Below are 16,558 nucleotides of genomic sequence, written 5' to 3'. Positions count from 1 at the left end.
CTTTGGGGAGGTGCCTAGGTCAAGAGGGTTCTGGGATTAATGCCCTTATAAAAGACACCCCAGAGGGGGAGGGAATGAGAGGGGAGGGGGTGTCTCTCTGCCCACACTCACCTTCCCGCTGGGCCTGCCCTCCAGCAGCCTGGGAAGTGGATCCTTCCTCCCACCTCCCCCGCCCCCTGCAAAGCCCCTTCCTCTCACAGGGCTTTCCTCTCTGGGTGGCAAAGCATGGCAGCAAGAAGCCAACTTCGGGGTCAGCTCCAGGGATAGAGTTGGTTCACCATGTGTTCAGTACCTTCTGTGTACGAGGCGTGGTGTGACCTGGGACAAGTCCCTGAACATCTCTGAGCCTCTGTTTACCAATCTGACCCAGGGGCTAACCCCAGTATATGTGAAACCCCCGGCATGTGCCCGGCTGTGAGCACATGTGTCGGGCTCCCGCTCTCTTCTTTCTGTGTCCTTCTTCAGATGCAGAAAGGACCCCTGAAGGAAGGTGGGTCCGGTATTCCTCACTGGAGAAACGGAGGCCTGGGGAAGACAAACTTGCCCAGGGGAACACCTCGAGCGTCCCCAGGCTGTCCACTGCCCAGCTCCCAGCCTTGACCCTGGAACCAACAGATTGAGTGCACTCCCTTCCCCGCTCCCTGTTGTTGGAGACCCCTGGACCCCAGCAGCATAAGACACAGGCCCACGGAGCACGTGCACTTTCAGCTTTATTTCTTTCCATGCCGAGCAATACAGAGGAGCCGACTGGAGAGTGTGGAGACTGTGGTGCCGGGCGGCGGTGGGGGGTAGTTCTCGCTGCTTCCTCTGGGACATGGGAGAGGCTGCCCCAAGCTGGAAGACTGCAGGGTTCAGGGAGCCGGGGGGGGGACCCACGATGGAGCTGGGAGCAGAGGGGTGAGGCCTCAGGGTGCCAGGCTCCTTGTAGGTGGGCAGCAGGGGAGTCAGGGACCCACCTTCCCAGTCTGATCTCTGCAGGGTTCCTGGTCCTCAGGTTTGTTCTCCTCCCGACAGAGGGATCAGGCTCCTTCCACAACCCTCAGAGCTTTTGCGTTCCATCTGAGCACCTTCTTCTCCCTGCGGTGCTGAGCCTGGGGCCCCCAGAGCCTGGCCAGAGGACCACCAACTCATGAGCCACCATTTCCGTAGACCTCATGACTCACCTCCTGGCCTGAGCTGCCTTCGCAGGTGACACAAATCCTCTGGGCTCACTTCTTCCCTCCCCCAACAGGGGGATTGCGATTGTGGCCTCAGAGATCTTGTCAAGCAAAGCCAGCCCCTCGCTTAGGGTCTGGAGAGGTTGGCGTCTGCTCCCCAGGTGGGGAACTGACGTAGGAACGCAGGCCCCAGAAGGACCCTGCCAGGGCCCCTGGGTCCTACACCCCTCCTCTGCCACGACGGCCCTCCTAGAAGGCTCAGAGCTACCCTTGGGACTCCTGGTAGACAGTGCCTCTGTGCTAACGGACTCCCTCCCAGGAGTCTCCGAGGAGTGTCGGGGAGACAGGGAGCAGGCTCCAGGGCCCTGAATGGGTGCCGGGGAAACAGTCTTTGCCAGCCTCTGACTGCGGCTGGAGAAACCCGATGATCTGGGCAGGGCCCCCCAGGGCAGGAAAGCCTGGAGCTTTCCTCTCTGAGAGTCTGGGAGCTGAAGCCAGAGAGGTAGGTGGGCATAGGAGGGGCCCCTATGGGCAGATCCTGTGCCAGCCAAAGCCTCGGGAGAATCCTGGGGCCAGAAACCAGACAGGAGGTCAAAGGACCCTGCTCAGTCCTTTCAGGTGTCCCATTAGGTCCTGAGACAGAGGCCATGGTGTGGCCCCCTGCCTGTGCCCAGGACCTCCTACTCCCCCAAAGACTGGCCCCTTCAGCCAGACTCTTCCCTCTGTCTTAGAACTCTCTAGACCAAATCAATAATAAACCTTCATAAAAACCCTCTGGCCCACTCCCCTGTTTACAGCCTGGGAGCTCTGGGGACGTCCTTCCCCTAGAGGTGTCCCCCACCTTCTCCCCCCACCCAAGAGAAAGTCTTTGTGCTTTGTGGATGGCCAGGGGCTCAGGGTAAGTAAGGCACAGAGAGCGTCAGGTGCTGCTAGGCTGGGAGCCGGGGCCCAGGCCCCACCTGAGCCACGCCGCATGGGGCCCCATGTGTGCAGCCTGGACCATGAGAGAGGATGTGGCAGGAAGGGAGCTCAGCCAGGCTCCTCCTCTCCTGGCTGAGCGGGGCTGGGATCGGGCCCCCAGGCGGCTGCACAGGGAGCAAGGGAACAAGAGGCAGACTGGGTCATCCTGGGAGACATGATGGGACAGGAGTTCTCAGCAGAGATGAGCCTGAGACTGTAAAGCTGGAGATGTCTGTGTGTCCTGCAGTTCCTGATCCTGTCTTCACCAGCCTACCTCTTGGTGTCGCCACCTGTCATGCATGTAGCTGACACCTCTGTCCAGACAACTGCTCATCTTGGGCGCCCAAGGGGGTCCCAGGATGGATGTGGAGCAGCAGCTGGGCCCCTGAGCTGGGATCGCAGCAAGGATGTGGCACGAGGCATGCAAATAACTCTTTTTACACACACACCCCAAAGAAAAGTACAAAAGAGCAAGTCCCACATCTTGACTCTGGGTCCTCAGACAGGTGGGGAGTGTGCAGCTTCTCTCCTGCATGGTCCTGTTCCTCTCATCTCCGTCTCCTCTGCGGGGCTGGTTCCCCCTCCAGCAGGCAGTGTATGTGGCGCGGTGGATCCTGGGAGACGATGGGGATGAGAAACCAGCCGGAGCACGGAGGCCAAATACAGGGCCGTGTCCAGATTAAACCCCATTAATCATTCTTGGCGCTTTTTCGCATCTGAGGTGGGCTGACAGTGGGGAGGCCTGGGGGCTTCCCTCCAAGTCGGTGCTTTGGGAGTGCATGGACGTCCCTGTCCTGTCCTCCCGCGGGAGAGGGGGCGTGGGAGCGTGGAGACCTCGGGCTGCCCAGGGCCGCCTCCGCCAGCGCAGCGCCCTGGTCCGTTTCATTTCTTCTGCACTGTAAGGAGAAGAGCCATAGTAGCAGTGCAGAGCTCAGAACAGGCCTTCAAGCCATTGTTTGGAAGATTTGGGGTTTTGTTTCCAGGTGGGAAACAGCACCAGGGTTGCCTGATCGGGGTCTCTTGGTGGAAAAGAGCTCCTGCTTGTGGCAAGGAGGCGGTCTTTGCTGGGGGTGCGTGCACCACGGGACACTCCCCCCCCCCCCGCCGCCCAAAAAGAGAACCATCGAGGCCTGAATTTTAAAAATTCCTTAAATGGCTTAAGAAGCCATTCCCTTTGCCATTTTGAGTTCAGCAGGGGTCATTGGCTGTGGACAAAGTTGTGGCGAGCGTGACAAGGAGGAGACTGAGGCCCAGAGAGGGGGCTCCTGAGCTAATGCCCGCGCTGGCGGGTCCCCCCACCCCACGTACCAGCCCCGCCGCCAGCCCCCCAGAGACCCCAGAAGACGCTTCATTTCAGACACTTGGACAGTGGGGGATGTGGGTTTTAAACCCAGGGCAAGCTGATTACAGACCTGACCTCTTCTCCTCTCTCCAAAGTGGCCAAATCTGCCCGTGACCCCACTGCTGAATCCCAGGCTTTCCACCCCAGGTTGAACACCCTGGGTTCCAGATCAGTGCCTCCTTTAAGGACAGGGCTGGGGGAATCCTATTGAAATGCAGATTGTGATTCAGTGGCTCTGGGCAGGGGCCTGAGACTCTGCATTTCTGACCCTTTCCCCGGGCTCAGCAGCCACTGCCGCTGGTCCATGCAGCACGTCTGGAGCAGCAAAGTCTTTAGGGGAAGAGCTTAGAGTGACCAGTGCAAGAGGCAGAGAGGCTTGGGGTCCTCACAAGGCGGGTGCATGCAGGGAGGAGAAAGGACAGCGCCGCCCCACAGAGCCCAGACCCTCAGAGCCATGCCAGCCCATTGAGCCCCTGAGAGTTTCCTTTAGAAAGGGTGCCCCCCTGCTTGGTTAACTTCCCTGGGCCAGCTCTGGGGGCTCACAAGAGGGTTACTGCCAAATTCTACGACATGCACTGTTTGTGTCTGGTTCCTACTGGCTGTCTCAACAGGAATGCTTGCAGGGAAAGCCCACCATTCACCAAGCAGCATCACAGCCATGATCTTGGGTGACATTCTCAAGGCTCAGCCAGACACAGCTCTGGCCCAGGACCCAACACCCTCTGAGCTGGGATATTTGCTGGCCACCTCTGGTTCCCAGGCCTGGGCTCTTTGTGCACACTTTCCTAATAATCCGGGCATAAGGCAAGGCAGAAGCCCATCCTACTCAGCTGGGTCCTGCCAGGGATGGGGTCGCTTCTCAGAGAGGATCAGCCTGTGTTCCCTACAGGCTCTTACACCGTTTCCACTGCTCCCTTCCCAGGGAGCTGGGCTGCACCCTTCCGTGGTCCTCACCCCAGGCAAGCTGGCTCGCTGAGCTCCATGCGGCTGGGCCTCACCTGTGAAATTGACAGTCACGGCCACGATGATAATAATGATCCCCATGATGATGAAGGTGATACTGAGCAGCCGGGCCAGGCGGCCCAGCCTCCGGGCGCCGTCCAGGTCCCCCTGTTGCACACTACTTCGGGACTGCAGAGAGAGGGTGGCAGAGACCTAAGGAAGGCTGTTCCCAGCAGACGGGGGTGGGGGCACCCCTTGCCTTGGCCTCCAGAACCCACCCAGCCCCCACTGCAGCCTCTATTCCAGCACCCACCTTGGGGATGGGAAGCAGGCTTTTCCTGCAGAACTGGCTCACACCCCTTGTGGGAACCCCCTGCGGAGCCTGCCCCTGGCTGGAAGCAGAATCAAGCAGTGCAGGGCACTTGCTCTGAGGACAGTGAGTGGGCAGGGTGGCGGGTGGCATGATGGAGCCCGAGGGTCTTGGAGGGTGGGCCGGGGCCAGGCCATGCTGAGCGGGCGGGAGCAGATAAGCCAGGCCTCCCTGGGCCCTTGTCCAAGGCTCACTGCTACGGCCACACTAAGGAGGCCCATTGGGTTTTTCTGTGGTCCGAGGTGCCTGCCTCCTTTCCTCTGTGACCCCCCTTTTCCACACCAGGAAAAAAGCATCATTGATCCTCCCTCCTTCTAGTTTCCACCCAGGAATCACATCCTGGTTCAACCGAGCTGACTTCCGCAATCTGAAAGGTTTGAACTTGAGAGGCAAGGGTGTGTGGGGAGTCACGCCAGGCTTTATGGGGGCCCGTTTGAATCTTCACTCGTTCTCAGTGAACTCAGTTTTTCTCAGCCTCATTTAATTTTGGTGAAAGCAGGTGGGTCAGCGGGGGAATGGAGTGGAGTCCCTTGATGATGGTGGTGGTGTTGGTGACGATGATTTATTGAGTGGTTACTTTGTGCCCGGCAGCTTGCTAAGGACTGTACCTGAACAATCTCACTGAGGCTCAGAACCATCCCGTGTGGTTGCCAGTGTTGCCCACTTTTAAAGAGGCTGAAGTTCAGGGAAGATACCCTTCCCCTCACTGTTCTCTTCGGGAGGGCACCCCTGTCTCTCAGGTCCTGTCCTTTTCACAGAAACCTAAGCAACCCCCACCGCACTCCATGTCTCCCTGTCCAAGCACCTCCCAGGACAGAGCCACCTCCTGCCACACTGTTTGATGCCATCAGATTCGCTTTGCCTCGGATCTGCTCCTGGACGTGTGCTCCTCTGCCCACTTGCCCCGTTACCGGCCACAGCTTGGAGTCCAACCACTCGGTCACAATACCTGTCCCTTGCCACCCTACCGATAAGTTTCCTTTCCCGGTCAGCTTCACTGCAGTCCTCCCCAGCTGCCTTGCACCTGCCCTGGGTCCATGCCACTTCTCACTCCAGCACAGCAGCCTCCTGAAGATCCATGCCCCAGCTCTATGCTCTCTCCATCTCCATGCCGCTCCCTACACCACCATTCCATTCCACAGAGATCTATGCCAGACCCCATGGTAGGGCCCCTGGCATGCGGTCATGGGGTGGGATCAGAGAAGAGGTTGGAGAGTCAGGAGCTGATGCACGAGTTCAAGGAAATGACGGTGGCTTAGCCTGTGACCCTGCCCAGCATCTTCCACGGCCCCCCACTGTTCCCAGAACAGTCTGAATCCAGTCTGAATTAGCTTTGCACTTCCAGATTTTATCCTCTACTCTTCCCTTCCACAACCTCTGGACTCAGCCAGTCTGAACCCCTACAGGTCTGAGCACCTACCAGTGCAACTCTCCTGCCCGCTTTTCTGCTCCCCTCAACCACCTGTCCACATCCTCTCCATCCTTTGAGGGCTTCTGGTGGGAGAGAAGCAACTGGAGAAGGGGAGAATGGAGAGGTCAAAAAGGGCCCTGACTACCACAAAATGGAATCTGGATTTTGTCTTGTAGGCATTGGTGGGGGGGCTACAACCGGGTGACTCTATAGACGATTTCATCAAAACAAGAGAGAGGCGCCGGGTGGCTCAGTCGTTAAGTATCTGCCTTCTGCTCAGGTCATGATCCTGGGGTCCTGGGATCGAGCCCTGCATCATACTTCCTGCTCAGTGAGAAGTCTGCATCTCCCTCTCTCTCTCCCCCTGCTTGTGTTCCCTCTCTCGCCGTCTCTCTCTCTGTCAAACAAATAAATAAAATATTCAAAAAGAAAAAAACAGGAGAGAAAAAGATCCAGTCAGAGGGAGAGGCTGAAAAGACCAAGAAGTGACGGGTGTCCCAATGTCCCAGGGCAGCCGAGAGAGATCTGAACTTGAGCACAGGGCTGAACTGCGGTGAGCAGAAGAGAGCGTTGCTGTCCTTGGAGACTGGACAAATGTGGGTAAGGGTGATGTCACACCTCAACAGATCTGTAGCTGGGCAGAAAGTTGTGAGCATCCACACCTCTGGACCTCGGGGTGCCCAATGACAATGGGCAAGAGTCATCCAGTGAGAGGTGAAAGAGAAGGTGGTTCTGGCTGAGGCGCAGGAGCCCATCCTGAGACTCACAGGTGAACCTGGACCTGGCAAAGACCTGCCAAGGAGCAGGTGCAGCCTCCCAGCTCCCTACAAGGGCAGCCTGGGGCGGGGGGGGACACAGCTTTCAGAGCCAGACCTCCTGGGGGCCTGTCCCCACCATCCACAGCTGTCCCAACTGCATGACCCTGGGTGAGGGGCTTCTTCTCTCTCCTCATCTTCAAATATAGTCACCCATGAATTCCTGACATTTCTAATGTCCCTCAAGCCTGTCCCTACCTCTCCAGCTGACTCCACTGCCCCAGCCCACTCCCACAACAGAGTTCATCTGGAGACTGCACCAGCCTCATCCTCCTGATTCTCTCAGCAACAGCCTTGCCCCCAGCCAACCTCTTCTCAACAGCCATAAGCCTGGTCACATGGCTCCGCATAAAATGGATATATTTTTTAAATTAATTTTTTCCTACTTTTTTTAATTTTTAGAAATTTTTTTAAGTGAACTCTGTGCCCAACGTGGAGCTTGAACTTATGACCCTAAGATTAAGAGTCACATTCCCTACCAACTGAGCCGGCCAAATGTCCCCAAAGGGACACATTTTTATGCCTCAGTGCCTTTTCATGGACTGCTGTCTGCTAGAATGCCTTTCCTCATTTCCGTGTTGCTACCTCAGCAGCTCTTTCTCACCCTTCAAGAGTCACCTCCAGTAAAACTTTACTTCGTGCCCACAAGCAATTAATCAGCCCCTCCTTGGGACTCCTGTAGCATCTTACACCATGCTCTTTTCCTCCCTTCCCACCTTGTGTCATCAGTTCTTGTGTCCGTCTCTTTCCCTACATTTGAAGACAGGGACCGTTCAGCCTCAAGCTTGGTGTCCCTCTTATGTAACCTAGGGACTGGCCCTAAGAGACCTTCAGTAAGTACGTGAGGAAGTAAAAAAATAAAAGAAGAGAAAAAGAGTATGAGGAGAGGCTGTTTTTTCACCACCGAACTTAGCCAGTGGAACGGTCCAAGTTAATAGAAGATTCATGAGTGAAATGAAGGCAATAGGTACCCGAGGAAAGATATGTTATCTGGGGGCACCTGGGTGGCTCAGTGGATTGAAGCCTCTGCCTTCAGCTCAGGTCATGATCCCAGGGTCCTGGAATCGAGCCCCGCATCAGGCTCTCTGCTCCTCGGAGAGCCTGTTTCCTCCTCTCTCTCTCTGCCTACTTGTGATCTGTCTGTCAAATAAATAAATAAAATCTTAAAAAAAAAAAAAAGATATCTGTTATCTGGGTATTGGCCCCACCCACTAACCCATGCCACCTCCAGCTCTCTGCAGGCCAGTCCAGGTCACCGAACGAAGGACTTCAACACCAAGGAAACACCTTCCTCTTGGGAGGAAGAGGGGGCAACATACAGACAGGCTTCAGGAATTTCCAGGAAGTTCGGCCTTAGAAATGCTGGGGCTACCTTGAATCATTTCCAAGAGACTTATTCTTAGCTGTAAGCATGGCACGCAGTGGGGAGAGACACAGGGTTTGTGATGAATCCTTCTCCTCACTTGCCAGAGAAATCGTTGTGCATGGGGCAACGATTCAGGACCGTGGAGAGAGGCATACATGTGGTTGCTTGGGTAGGAGAGGTGGGGAGGGGAAGCAAGAGAGGGAGAGGTGAATTTTTCAGCCACTCTAAACCCAATCCCTCTTCTTTATCCACAGAGCCATCAGCCTGTGCATCCCGTCATGCCTGTTCCTTTGAGCCAGAGAGACAATGTTGAAGAAGATGCACTGGGAATGGCCAGATGACCAAGGTAGACTTGATGGCACCTGCCTTGTTGGGTCATACACATTATGGGTCATACGCTGTCCACATAAACCTCACATCTCTTCTGTAAATCTTAGTTTTCTGATCTGTAAAATGGAGAGAATAGCTGCCTTGAGGAGTAGAGCCCTACTTTTATATCTAGAAGTTACTCACCACTAGCTGACACTCTTTTCCGAAGTTCCCCCATTAGTTCCCAAATGAAAAAACCTGTCCCTCGACCTCAGGGATGGAAGAAGACCCTTCATTAATTTTAATGAGTTAATTACCAGCTGCATTTCAAACCCCACTTAGTGGCATCCTCTTCCTCTCCTACAAAATGGCTCAAGTTGAAGACACAATGATAATTGCAGTAATGGTTGTAAATGACTGTGAATTAATAGATCATTTGTGATTGCAATGGTTGTGGGAATGGTAAAGGAGAAAATGAATTCGGGTTAATAGATCAGTGAGGAAAGGCATTGAAAAAAGTCTGAGAGAGCTGGTAGGGCTGGGGAGGGAAGCGGATGGAGTAGGGAAGGTTCTGGGGAGAGCTGCCAGGGGATGAAACCAGCCAGGGGAGGATGGCAACAGAACTTATTGGGAAAGAGCTTCCACCCCTGATGAGGCTCAGGCCAAGCCCCAGCAGGTCTGCAGAGACTTACTGACATCTGACAAGATGTGATCACCTGATCACTGACGAGCTATTTGTCCTTCCACAGAGATGGAGCAAATCCCAGCTGGTCAAAGCCAAGGAATGTGCTTCTCCATGCCCCATTCATGTCCCTCTCTCTACAACAATGCAATTCTTACTGGAATGCCTGACCATAGTTGCTGGAGGGGATGTGGGGGAGTGTGATCCTGGAGAAGGAGTTGGGGCAGCTGCTGTGTGGTGGGTGGGAGTGTTTGGGGATGCTTAGGACTCAGAGACAGCAGCTGTTTGCCAACCCATCGAGAAGTATGTCGATATTCTCAGCCACGTGTCTGCATGCCAGCTGATCAGTGCTGGTTGGGGCTCAGCGCTCTTGCTGGGCGAGTGCATGAATGCATGAAAGGGAGCCTGACACAGGTCAGTTAAATAACCAGGTCACCCAGAATGCCCGAGAAAGGGAGTGTTGAGCCACTCTGAACTTCTTCCGCACTCCTGCATATGGTAGGAGGAATCGACAGAGAAGGGGCTTCTCTGAGGCTTCCACCAAAACCACAGACTGGGCTGCTCCTCTCCCCAGTAGTGGCATGAAGGCTGGCACTCCAGTCTCCCCCAGACTGGCTAAAGTCAGAATTTGTTGGCCACTGGGGATCTGCCCTTTGCTCTGAGACTACAAAGTTTTGTTTGGTGTTAATGATAACAGTAACCACTGCCCTTTTCTATGTGGCAGACTCTGTGCTGGGTGTTTTCACACATATTAACCCAGTTAATCCTCCTGACAGATTTATGGGGTCAATGGTCTTATGACACCTATTTTACAGATGAGACAACTGAGGCTACAGAAGGGAGTTGAGGGACTTGGACACGGTCACATGGCCTGGGACCCACACACACAGGTCTATCTGATGCTGGTTTAAGCACTGTTGTCAGATGAAATCCTGAGGTCCAGCTCCTTTGGTAGACAGGAGACCTTGCTGGCATTGGGAATATGGCCATTTCTCAGCCTGACCCAGGAGTAGAATGAATGAAGGCAGCCCTGACCTGGCCACCTTGGGAGGCTCATTGGAGGCTGCTGTGCTGAGCAGGTCTGGGTCTGGATACCTGGGATCCCAGCCCCTTAGGTTGAGCCCCTGTCTAAGCCACAATGGGAGGGACACAGCTGGCCCATTAGCCTCCTACTGACAGAGTCAATAGGGGTGGGGAAGGACAGCTGGGGAGTGGACAGAGTGAACAGAAAGAAGGAAGGAAATGGATTCTACCCTTTCTGCACAATGCCCCAAAGGTTTGGCTTTCCTGGGAGGTACACACCATCCTTGTCCCTAGAGGTAGATGGAAGGCAGGGTCATGGAGACAACACTAGAGTCAGCATCCAGCTAACATGCCTCTTAGCAGTTGAGTGACCGTGGGCAAGGCACTGCTGTAGTGTCTCTATGGTCTCATGTGTTAAATGAGAACAACTAGCCCTTACCACGGGGCTCCCTTGGGCTCCAACCTCCTGTCTTCTCGTGGTTCTCTTTAGAAATTCATTTCCACGGGCGCCTGGGTGGCTCAGTGGGTTAAGCCGCTGCCTTCGGCTCAGGTCATGATCTCAGGGTCCTGGGATCGAGTCCCGCGTCGGGCTCTCTGCTCAGCAGGGAACATGCTTCCCTTCCTCTCTCTCTGCCTTCCTCTCTACCTACTTGTGATCTCTCTCTGTCAAATAAATAAATAAAATCTTAAAAAAAAAAAAAAAAAAGAAATTCATTTCCACAACTGTACTCCACTTCGCCACCACCCCACACAATCCCTCTGCTGAAACGTCAGCCCCCGGCATCTCTCTCATGCCTCTCTCCCACAGCAGCTGTCCTTCAACTTCTTGGAGCCTCAACCTGTGACCCCTTCCTCTCCTCCAAGGTCATCACTAACTTCCCAGCCTCAGTCCAGACTGATCCTTGAGTGTGCCACCTCTGCCCCCGCTCACCAGCATTGTCCTGTGCCAGTGGGTCTACCCTCACGGCAACCCTGCCATCCCCAGCCTCAGGTGGGACAATGTTCCATCTGTGACTCTGTACCGATAGCTGGAGAAAAAAATGCACCACTACACAGGCTGATAACAACTCAGACCCAAGGGGTCCAGCCTCAGCAGAGCCCTCAGGCCTCTCTGTCCCTTGTCACCTCTCCTCTGTCACCAGCTCCTTCTTTCTCAGCAAATGGCCTTGTCCTCCACATCCCTGGTGGCATGGAGCCCATATAGCACGAACCAGCTCCTTTTCCTTTGAGTGCTTCTATCCCCTTCTGCCATCATGGCCTTTCCTGCAGGCTCCCAGGAACAGGGTCCTTCTTCAAGATCCCATCTCTGCACTCTTCATGAATGTCATGAGTCACCTCTCTCCTTTTTGCCTAATGCTGTCCCTCACAAGGGCCACTGGGGGTCTGTAAATGGCCCAACCAGTGGACACTCCTTATTGGATCTGACCTCTGCACTGCATCGGACCATCCCTCCTCCTTTCAAACTCGTTCCTCCATGGGTGTCTCCCCCTCTCCTCTAGTTTGCCTCCCACCCCCTGAAATCTTTTCAAAACTCTTTCCTGTCCCCTTCCCTCTGCCCACCCCTTAAATGCCACAGTCCCCAGGAGCTGGGTAGCCAGGAGTGTGAAGAAAGTGCTGCTACTTTCACTTCAACAATTCTCTCATCAGTGCCCTCCTTCCTAAGCCATTGCTTTGTCCCTCCCTTCATCAGCCCTCCTAGAATCTCAAGAGCCTTCTATGGGGTCTCCCTGCTCCTAGTTCCTACCAACTCAAGCTCATTTCCCCCAGTGCAGTTGGGTGTTGGTCTTAAAATATGAACTGACCACATCACGCCTCTGCTTAAATTTTTCAGGGGCTCCCCGGAGCCACTAGCATAAAACTTAAATTCCTAGAGTGAGTCCCTGCCCACCTCCCTCCATCACCATACTCTTGCATCCATAGACCATGTCAAATACACCATGTCATCCTCTTCCCAAATGCCTAACATGGCGCCTCATTGGTAAAAGAGGTGTGTTCGTTAATGGGGCACCCATTCATTCTCTACCACTTAGTCACCTCCAAACAAGCAACTTGCCAGTCAAGTGAGTGACTGACTGAATTAATAAATGTATGGCCTGTGTTAGCAACTCTTGGGTTTCCAGAAACTCTTTCTGCCCCTTGACAGGGTCTTGGTCCAGACCTCTTCATCTCTCACCTAGTGCTACTGCAGAAGTTCCTTCTCCCCACTGCCAGGCTCACAGGGGCCCCTTCCGTCCTTTCTCTTACCCCACACCAGCCTCTCCACCACAATGGAAGCCTAACCACACCTTGCTCTGGTTCCAGACCTTGTGAAGTAAATGCCAGGAGAAGCTTGCCACTGGTCCCAGAGGACCACGTGCTGTATGATTCCATTGGTATGAACTGTCCAGAAGAGACGAATCCATACAGATAGAAAGTTTAGTGGTTTGTAGGTCTGGAAGGGATCAAGGGAGAGATGGAGTGATTAAAAAAAAAAAAAAGGTGTGGAGCTTTTCTGGGGGTGAAGAAAATGTTCTGAAACAGACTGTGGTTATGGTAGCATGGATCTGTGAAAATCTTTGAATTGTACACTTTGAATAGGTGAATTGTTTAAAATGTGTATTACAGGTCAAAACTCTAAGAAAACCCCCCAAAAGCCATGATGGTCCCACCCCCGGCCAGGGAGACACTCGGGTACCACTCAGTTTATTGCTATGGTGTAAGAGCCCTTTCCTCACGCTTTTTGCGTGGTTCATCTCCCTTTACCCTCACACAGCTCTCTAATGTAGGTGTTATGTGACACCCATTTTGCAGACGGGAATACTGAGAAGAGAGATTTCAGTGACTTGCCTGAGGCCCCATGATACACTGTGATTTGGTCTAGCAGGAGGACTTCTTACAATGTGTTACAGGATCTGTTTCCAAGTTTCTCCCCACTGGACTTGAGGCTCTTGGGAATTGGTGATAGTGTCTGGTTCTGACCTAGCACCAGATTCCCCACCCCTGGCCCAGTGGCCTTCAGAACTGACTCAGGAAACTGAGAAGGCTGTAGAATTGTGCTGGGAGTGGGCTCAGTGGTCTCAGTCTGGGACCCAGGCCCCTTTGACAAAGGCAGCATCTATCCAGCCTACACACTGCCTCCCCAACAAAGAGATGGATTCCAGCAACTCTTCTCTCCTGGGTCCTTGTGTGGTTTCCCTCCCCGAAGCCTGTCTCCCCTCCTGGGGCTTCTCCCTGTAACTAAGAGGTTGGCCCTGCCCAGAGTTCCCGGCTGCATCCCTGGGACCTGGTTCTGCCCCCAGCTGCCTCCCAAGGGCAGCAGGCAGCACAGGAAATGCCCCAAAGACACCCCCCCCACCTCCGGCCCCTGTTCAGCCCTGGCTCTTGTGCCCATCCCAAGTCTCAGGAATGCCACCGTGGTCCCCCCATGTGCTGGCAGGTGGAGCTAGGTTTGACGGGGAATCAGGGAAGGCATCCCCAGCTGGACACCAGACCTCCATGAGGCAGAAGGATGTGTTTGAGGAAACAGGCTCTTTCTCAGGAGACAGCCCCGGGGTGGGGGTGCAGCAGGAGTGACCCCAGGTCCTAAGGACTTGGTTGGTGATAAATGACTCAGCAGGGCGTCACTCCAGAAGGAAGCAGACAGCATCTCCCTGCCCTGTCCCCAGCCCTGAGCAGCCTGGGACTGGGAGTTTACTACTCCTGCTTTCTTTTTCCCTTCTGGAAGCCACTGCCTGCCTGGGCTTTCTCTCTCATACCCCCTTCTTCCCTCCTCTTCCTGGAACTCAAGTCACTTGCCAACATCCACGGACATTTTCTGGGGATCTTCTATAAGCAGCTCTATACAAATAGCTTGGTTTGGGGGACAAGCTAAGATAGTCTACTCAGAACCCAAAAGGCGCTTAAGTGTATGAGAAGCGAAGACTAGCCCACATGCTCCTAGGCAGGGCTGACCATGTCCTCTGACACACATTTTACCCCCACGGCCCAGACCTCCCCTACCCTAAAAACAGACTCAAGACAGATGCTGGAATCAGTGTGAGTGCCAAGGCCCAGAGGGCCCCAGCAAAAACAGCTCCCCCCCCCCAGTTCCCTGAAGGAGCAGCCTCAGGGGAACCCGGCCCCAGGGCCCCATGCGCGTGGCAGGGAAGTCACGGCCGGCTCTTGGAAACCAGTGCTGGCAAAGGCCACTGGAATACCCAGGTGGCCTGGGGTGAGGGGTGGAGGCAGCTGGCTGCCCTCCAGAGAACTCGGGGTCCTGAGACCCCACGCTGGCCCCAACCTCTACTGACCCACAGCCCCACTTGGGATGACACCCCTAGCAAAAGGCCAGCCCCCCAACTTGGCCGCCTGTCTACTGCATAGAGTTTAGCTCAGGGTGATTCCTGGGGGTCCCTCCCCAGGAGGGTATGTGCAAAGTCGCTGCTGCGGTGCAGAAGAGCAGAGAGGAGGCAGGACAGCAAACAGAAGGTCTCCCGGTCGCGGGCCCTTCTCCAGCAGGAGGGGTAGTAGGCCTGGTGAGAAAGGGAGCCTTCCCCCAAGCCCCCGCCCCCAACTCTCTGTTCTGCACGCCCCAGGCAGAAGGTCTGGTGCCCACTGAGCCCTGGAACGGAGAGCCACACTTACCATGATGGAAAAGATGAGGGGAATCAGATTGAGAGGCCACACAGGGCAGAAGCAGGAGGCGATGGCAAGGATGAGGTAATCTTTGGGGACCTCTTGGTCTTGGGCAGAGGAGGCAGTGGCAATGGAGGACGCCCGCCTAGAGCTGGCCCGAGAGGCCGACCAGGGGAGTGTGGCTTCAGGGCACCCCTCCGATACCACCTTGAAGGGCAGGCCGTGGCCGTTTTGCTCCAGGTCCAGGGTTCCCGAGAGGGACGTGGACAGCTTCAGGGGCTTGTCATCCTTGCCTTCCACCTTCGTGAGGAGCTTCTCCATCTCCGGCAGGTCCAGGGGTGAGGCGGTGCCTGGCTCCTGGGCTGAGGGAAACTGAGGCTGCCCTGGGTTGGCCATGTTGGCTTGGGTCTGGGGTTGCTCCAGCTTCAGGCTGCGACGCTCACTGCAGGGGGAGCTCAGCATGCCATTCCTCAGCCCAGACTGGGGGCCACCAGCTGGGGGGACTGAAACGTGCCCCAGGGGAGCGAGGACAGGGGTCGGCTTCTCCGGGCCTCTGAAGCCGGCCTGATGCCCCCGCGGAGCTTCGGGAAGCTGGATGGAGCCTTCAGATCTGTTCAAGTTTGAGGCCAACTTTGCTGGTGCTGCTGACAGCACAGATGGGCGGGGAAGTGACAGAAAGCAGCTCCGAGAGCAGAGCAAAGAGGCTCCTCTCCCGGGTGAGGCTTAGGCTAAGTCAGAGAGGAGAGAGAGAGAGAGAGTATACACCACACAGCCTCCCTCCCTCCCCACCCTCCTCTGAGATGCTTTTCTTTTTCAATTCCCCTCTCCCCCGAGACCGTGCTGCGTGCTGCTTCAGCCCCAGCCCAGCCCAGCCCAGCCCAGCCCAGAGCCCAGAGGGACTTCAGTGGGCCTCTCCCTTCCACTGCAGCCACAGAGCCCGCCTCTCTGGTCTGGGGGCTCCAGATCGGGAAACGGACCAAGTGGGTCACAAAGGGGCGTGTCTTCAACCGTCTTGGGAAACGCAGCCCTCTGCTTCTCTTTTGCTGGAGGGGGTCACACTTCCTCCTATCTCGGCCCTTCCTCCTCTTTCTCTTCCTCTCTTGCAGGCAATGCTGAGCCCCGGACCTACCCTAGGGCATCCCACCTGACCTTTGGCCCCCCGGACATGTCTAGGCCACAGCCTGGTTCCCTGCTCCAGCAGGAGAGGGCAGACTAAACACCAAGGATCCTGCCTCAGTGGGTCTCTGGACCCCTCACCAAGGGGTGTTAGGAAGGAAGTGTGGGTCTATTTCATGCCCATCTGAGCTTTCCTGGGGTGCTTTTACTTATTTATTTTTTAAAGATTGTGTTTATTTATTTATTTGAGAGGGAGAGAGAAAGCATGAGCAGGATTCTTCCTGTCGCTCTTCACTCCCTCTCCTGTCTTCTCCGTTTCAGTTTCCTCCTCCAGGCTCCACGTCTCCCCTGGGTCCCCGATCTCTCTCTCCTTACAGTGTTTCGGAAGCGTGACCTGGAACCCGTGTGTGTGTGTGTGTGTGTGTGTGTGTGCCTGTGTGTGTGTGTTGGGGCGGGGGGTGGAAGAGGGTAA

General features: G+C 55.2%; 1 protein-coding gene across 1 annotated transcript; it reads right to left on the bottom strand.

Annotated features, from left to right (window-relative positions):
• Nucleotides 1–709: 709 nt before the first annotated feature.
• TRARG1 (trafficking regulator of GLUT4 (SLC2A4) 1) lies at nucleotides 710–15,737 on the bottom strand. The gene is made up of 3 exons (XM_044250468.1): nucleotides 14,980–15,737; nucleotides 4,458–4,590; nucleotides 710–3,013 (listed from the first exon to the last, which is right to left on the bottom strand). The coding sequence occupies exons 1-3, from the start codon at nucleotides 15,430–15,432 to the stop codon at nucleotides 3,000–3,002; spliced, it is 600 nt and encodes a 199-aa protein (XP_044106403.1). The 5' UTR covers nucleotides 15,433–15,737; the 3' UTR covers nucleotides 710–2,999.
• Nucleotides 15,738–16,558: the final 821 nt, after the last annotated feature.

This window comes from Neovison vison, chromosome 5 (genome assembly GCF_020171115.1).
Source record: "Neovison vison isolate M4711 chromosome 5, ASM_NN_V1, whole genome shotgun sequence".
NCBI classification, from domain to species: Eukaryota; Metazoa; Chordata; class Mammalia; order Carnivora; family Mustelidae; genus Neogale; species Neogale vison.
The sequence above is the reverse complement of the archived record's forward strand: the minus strand, read 5'-3'. Positions and strand labels throughout refer to the sequence as shown.

Bases quoted from the DNA above. Each gene is read 5' to 3' on its own strand.
- TRARG1 (XM_044250468.1), bottom strand. From the start codon at position 15,432: ATGCTGAGCTCCCCCTGCAGTGAGCGTCGCAGCCTGAAGCTGGAGCAA. The intron at 4,591-14,979 runs GTAAGTGTGGCT...CTCTCTCTGCAG, and splicing joins CCCTCATCTTTTCCATCATG to TCCCGAAGTAGTGTGCAACA.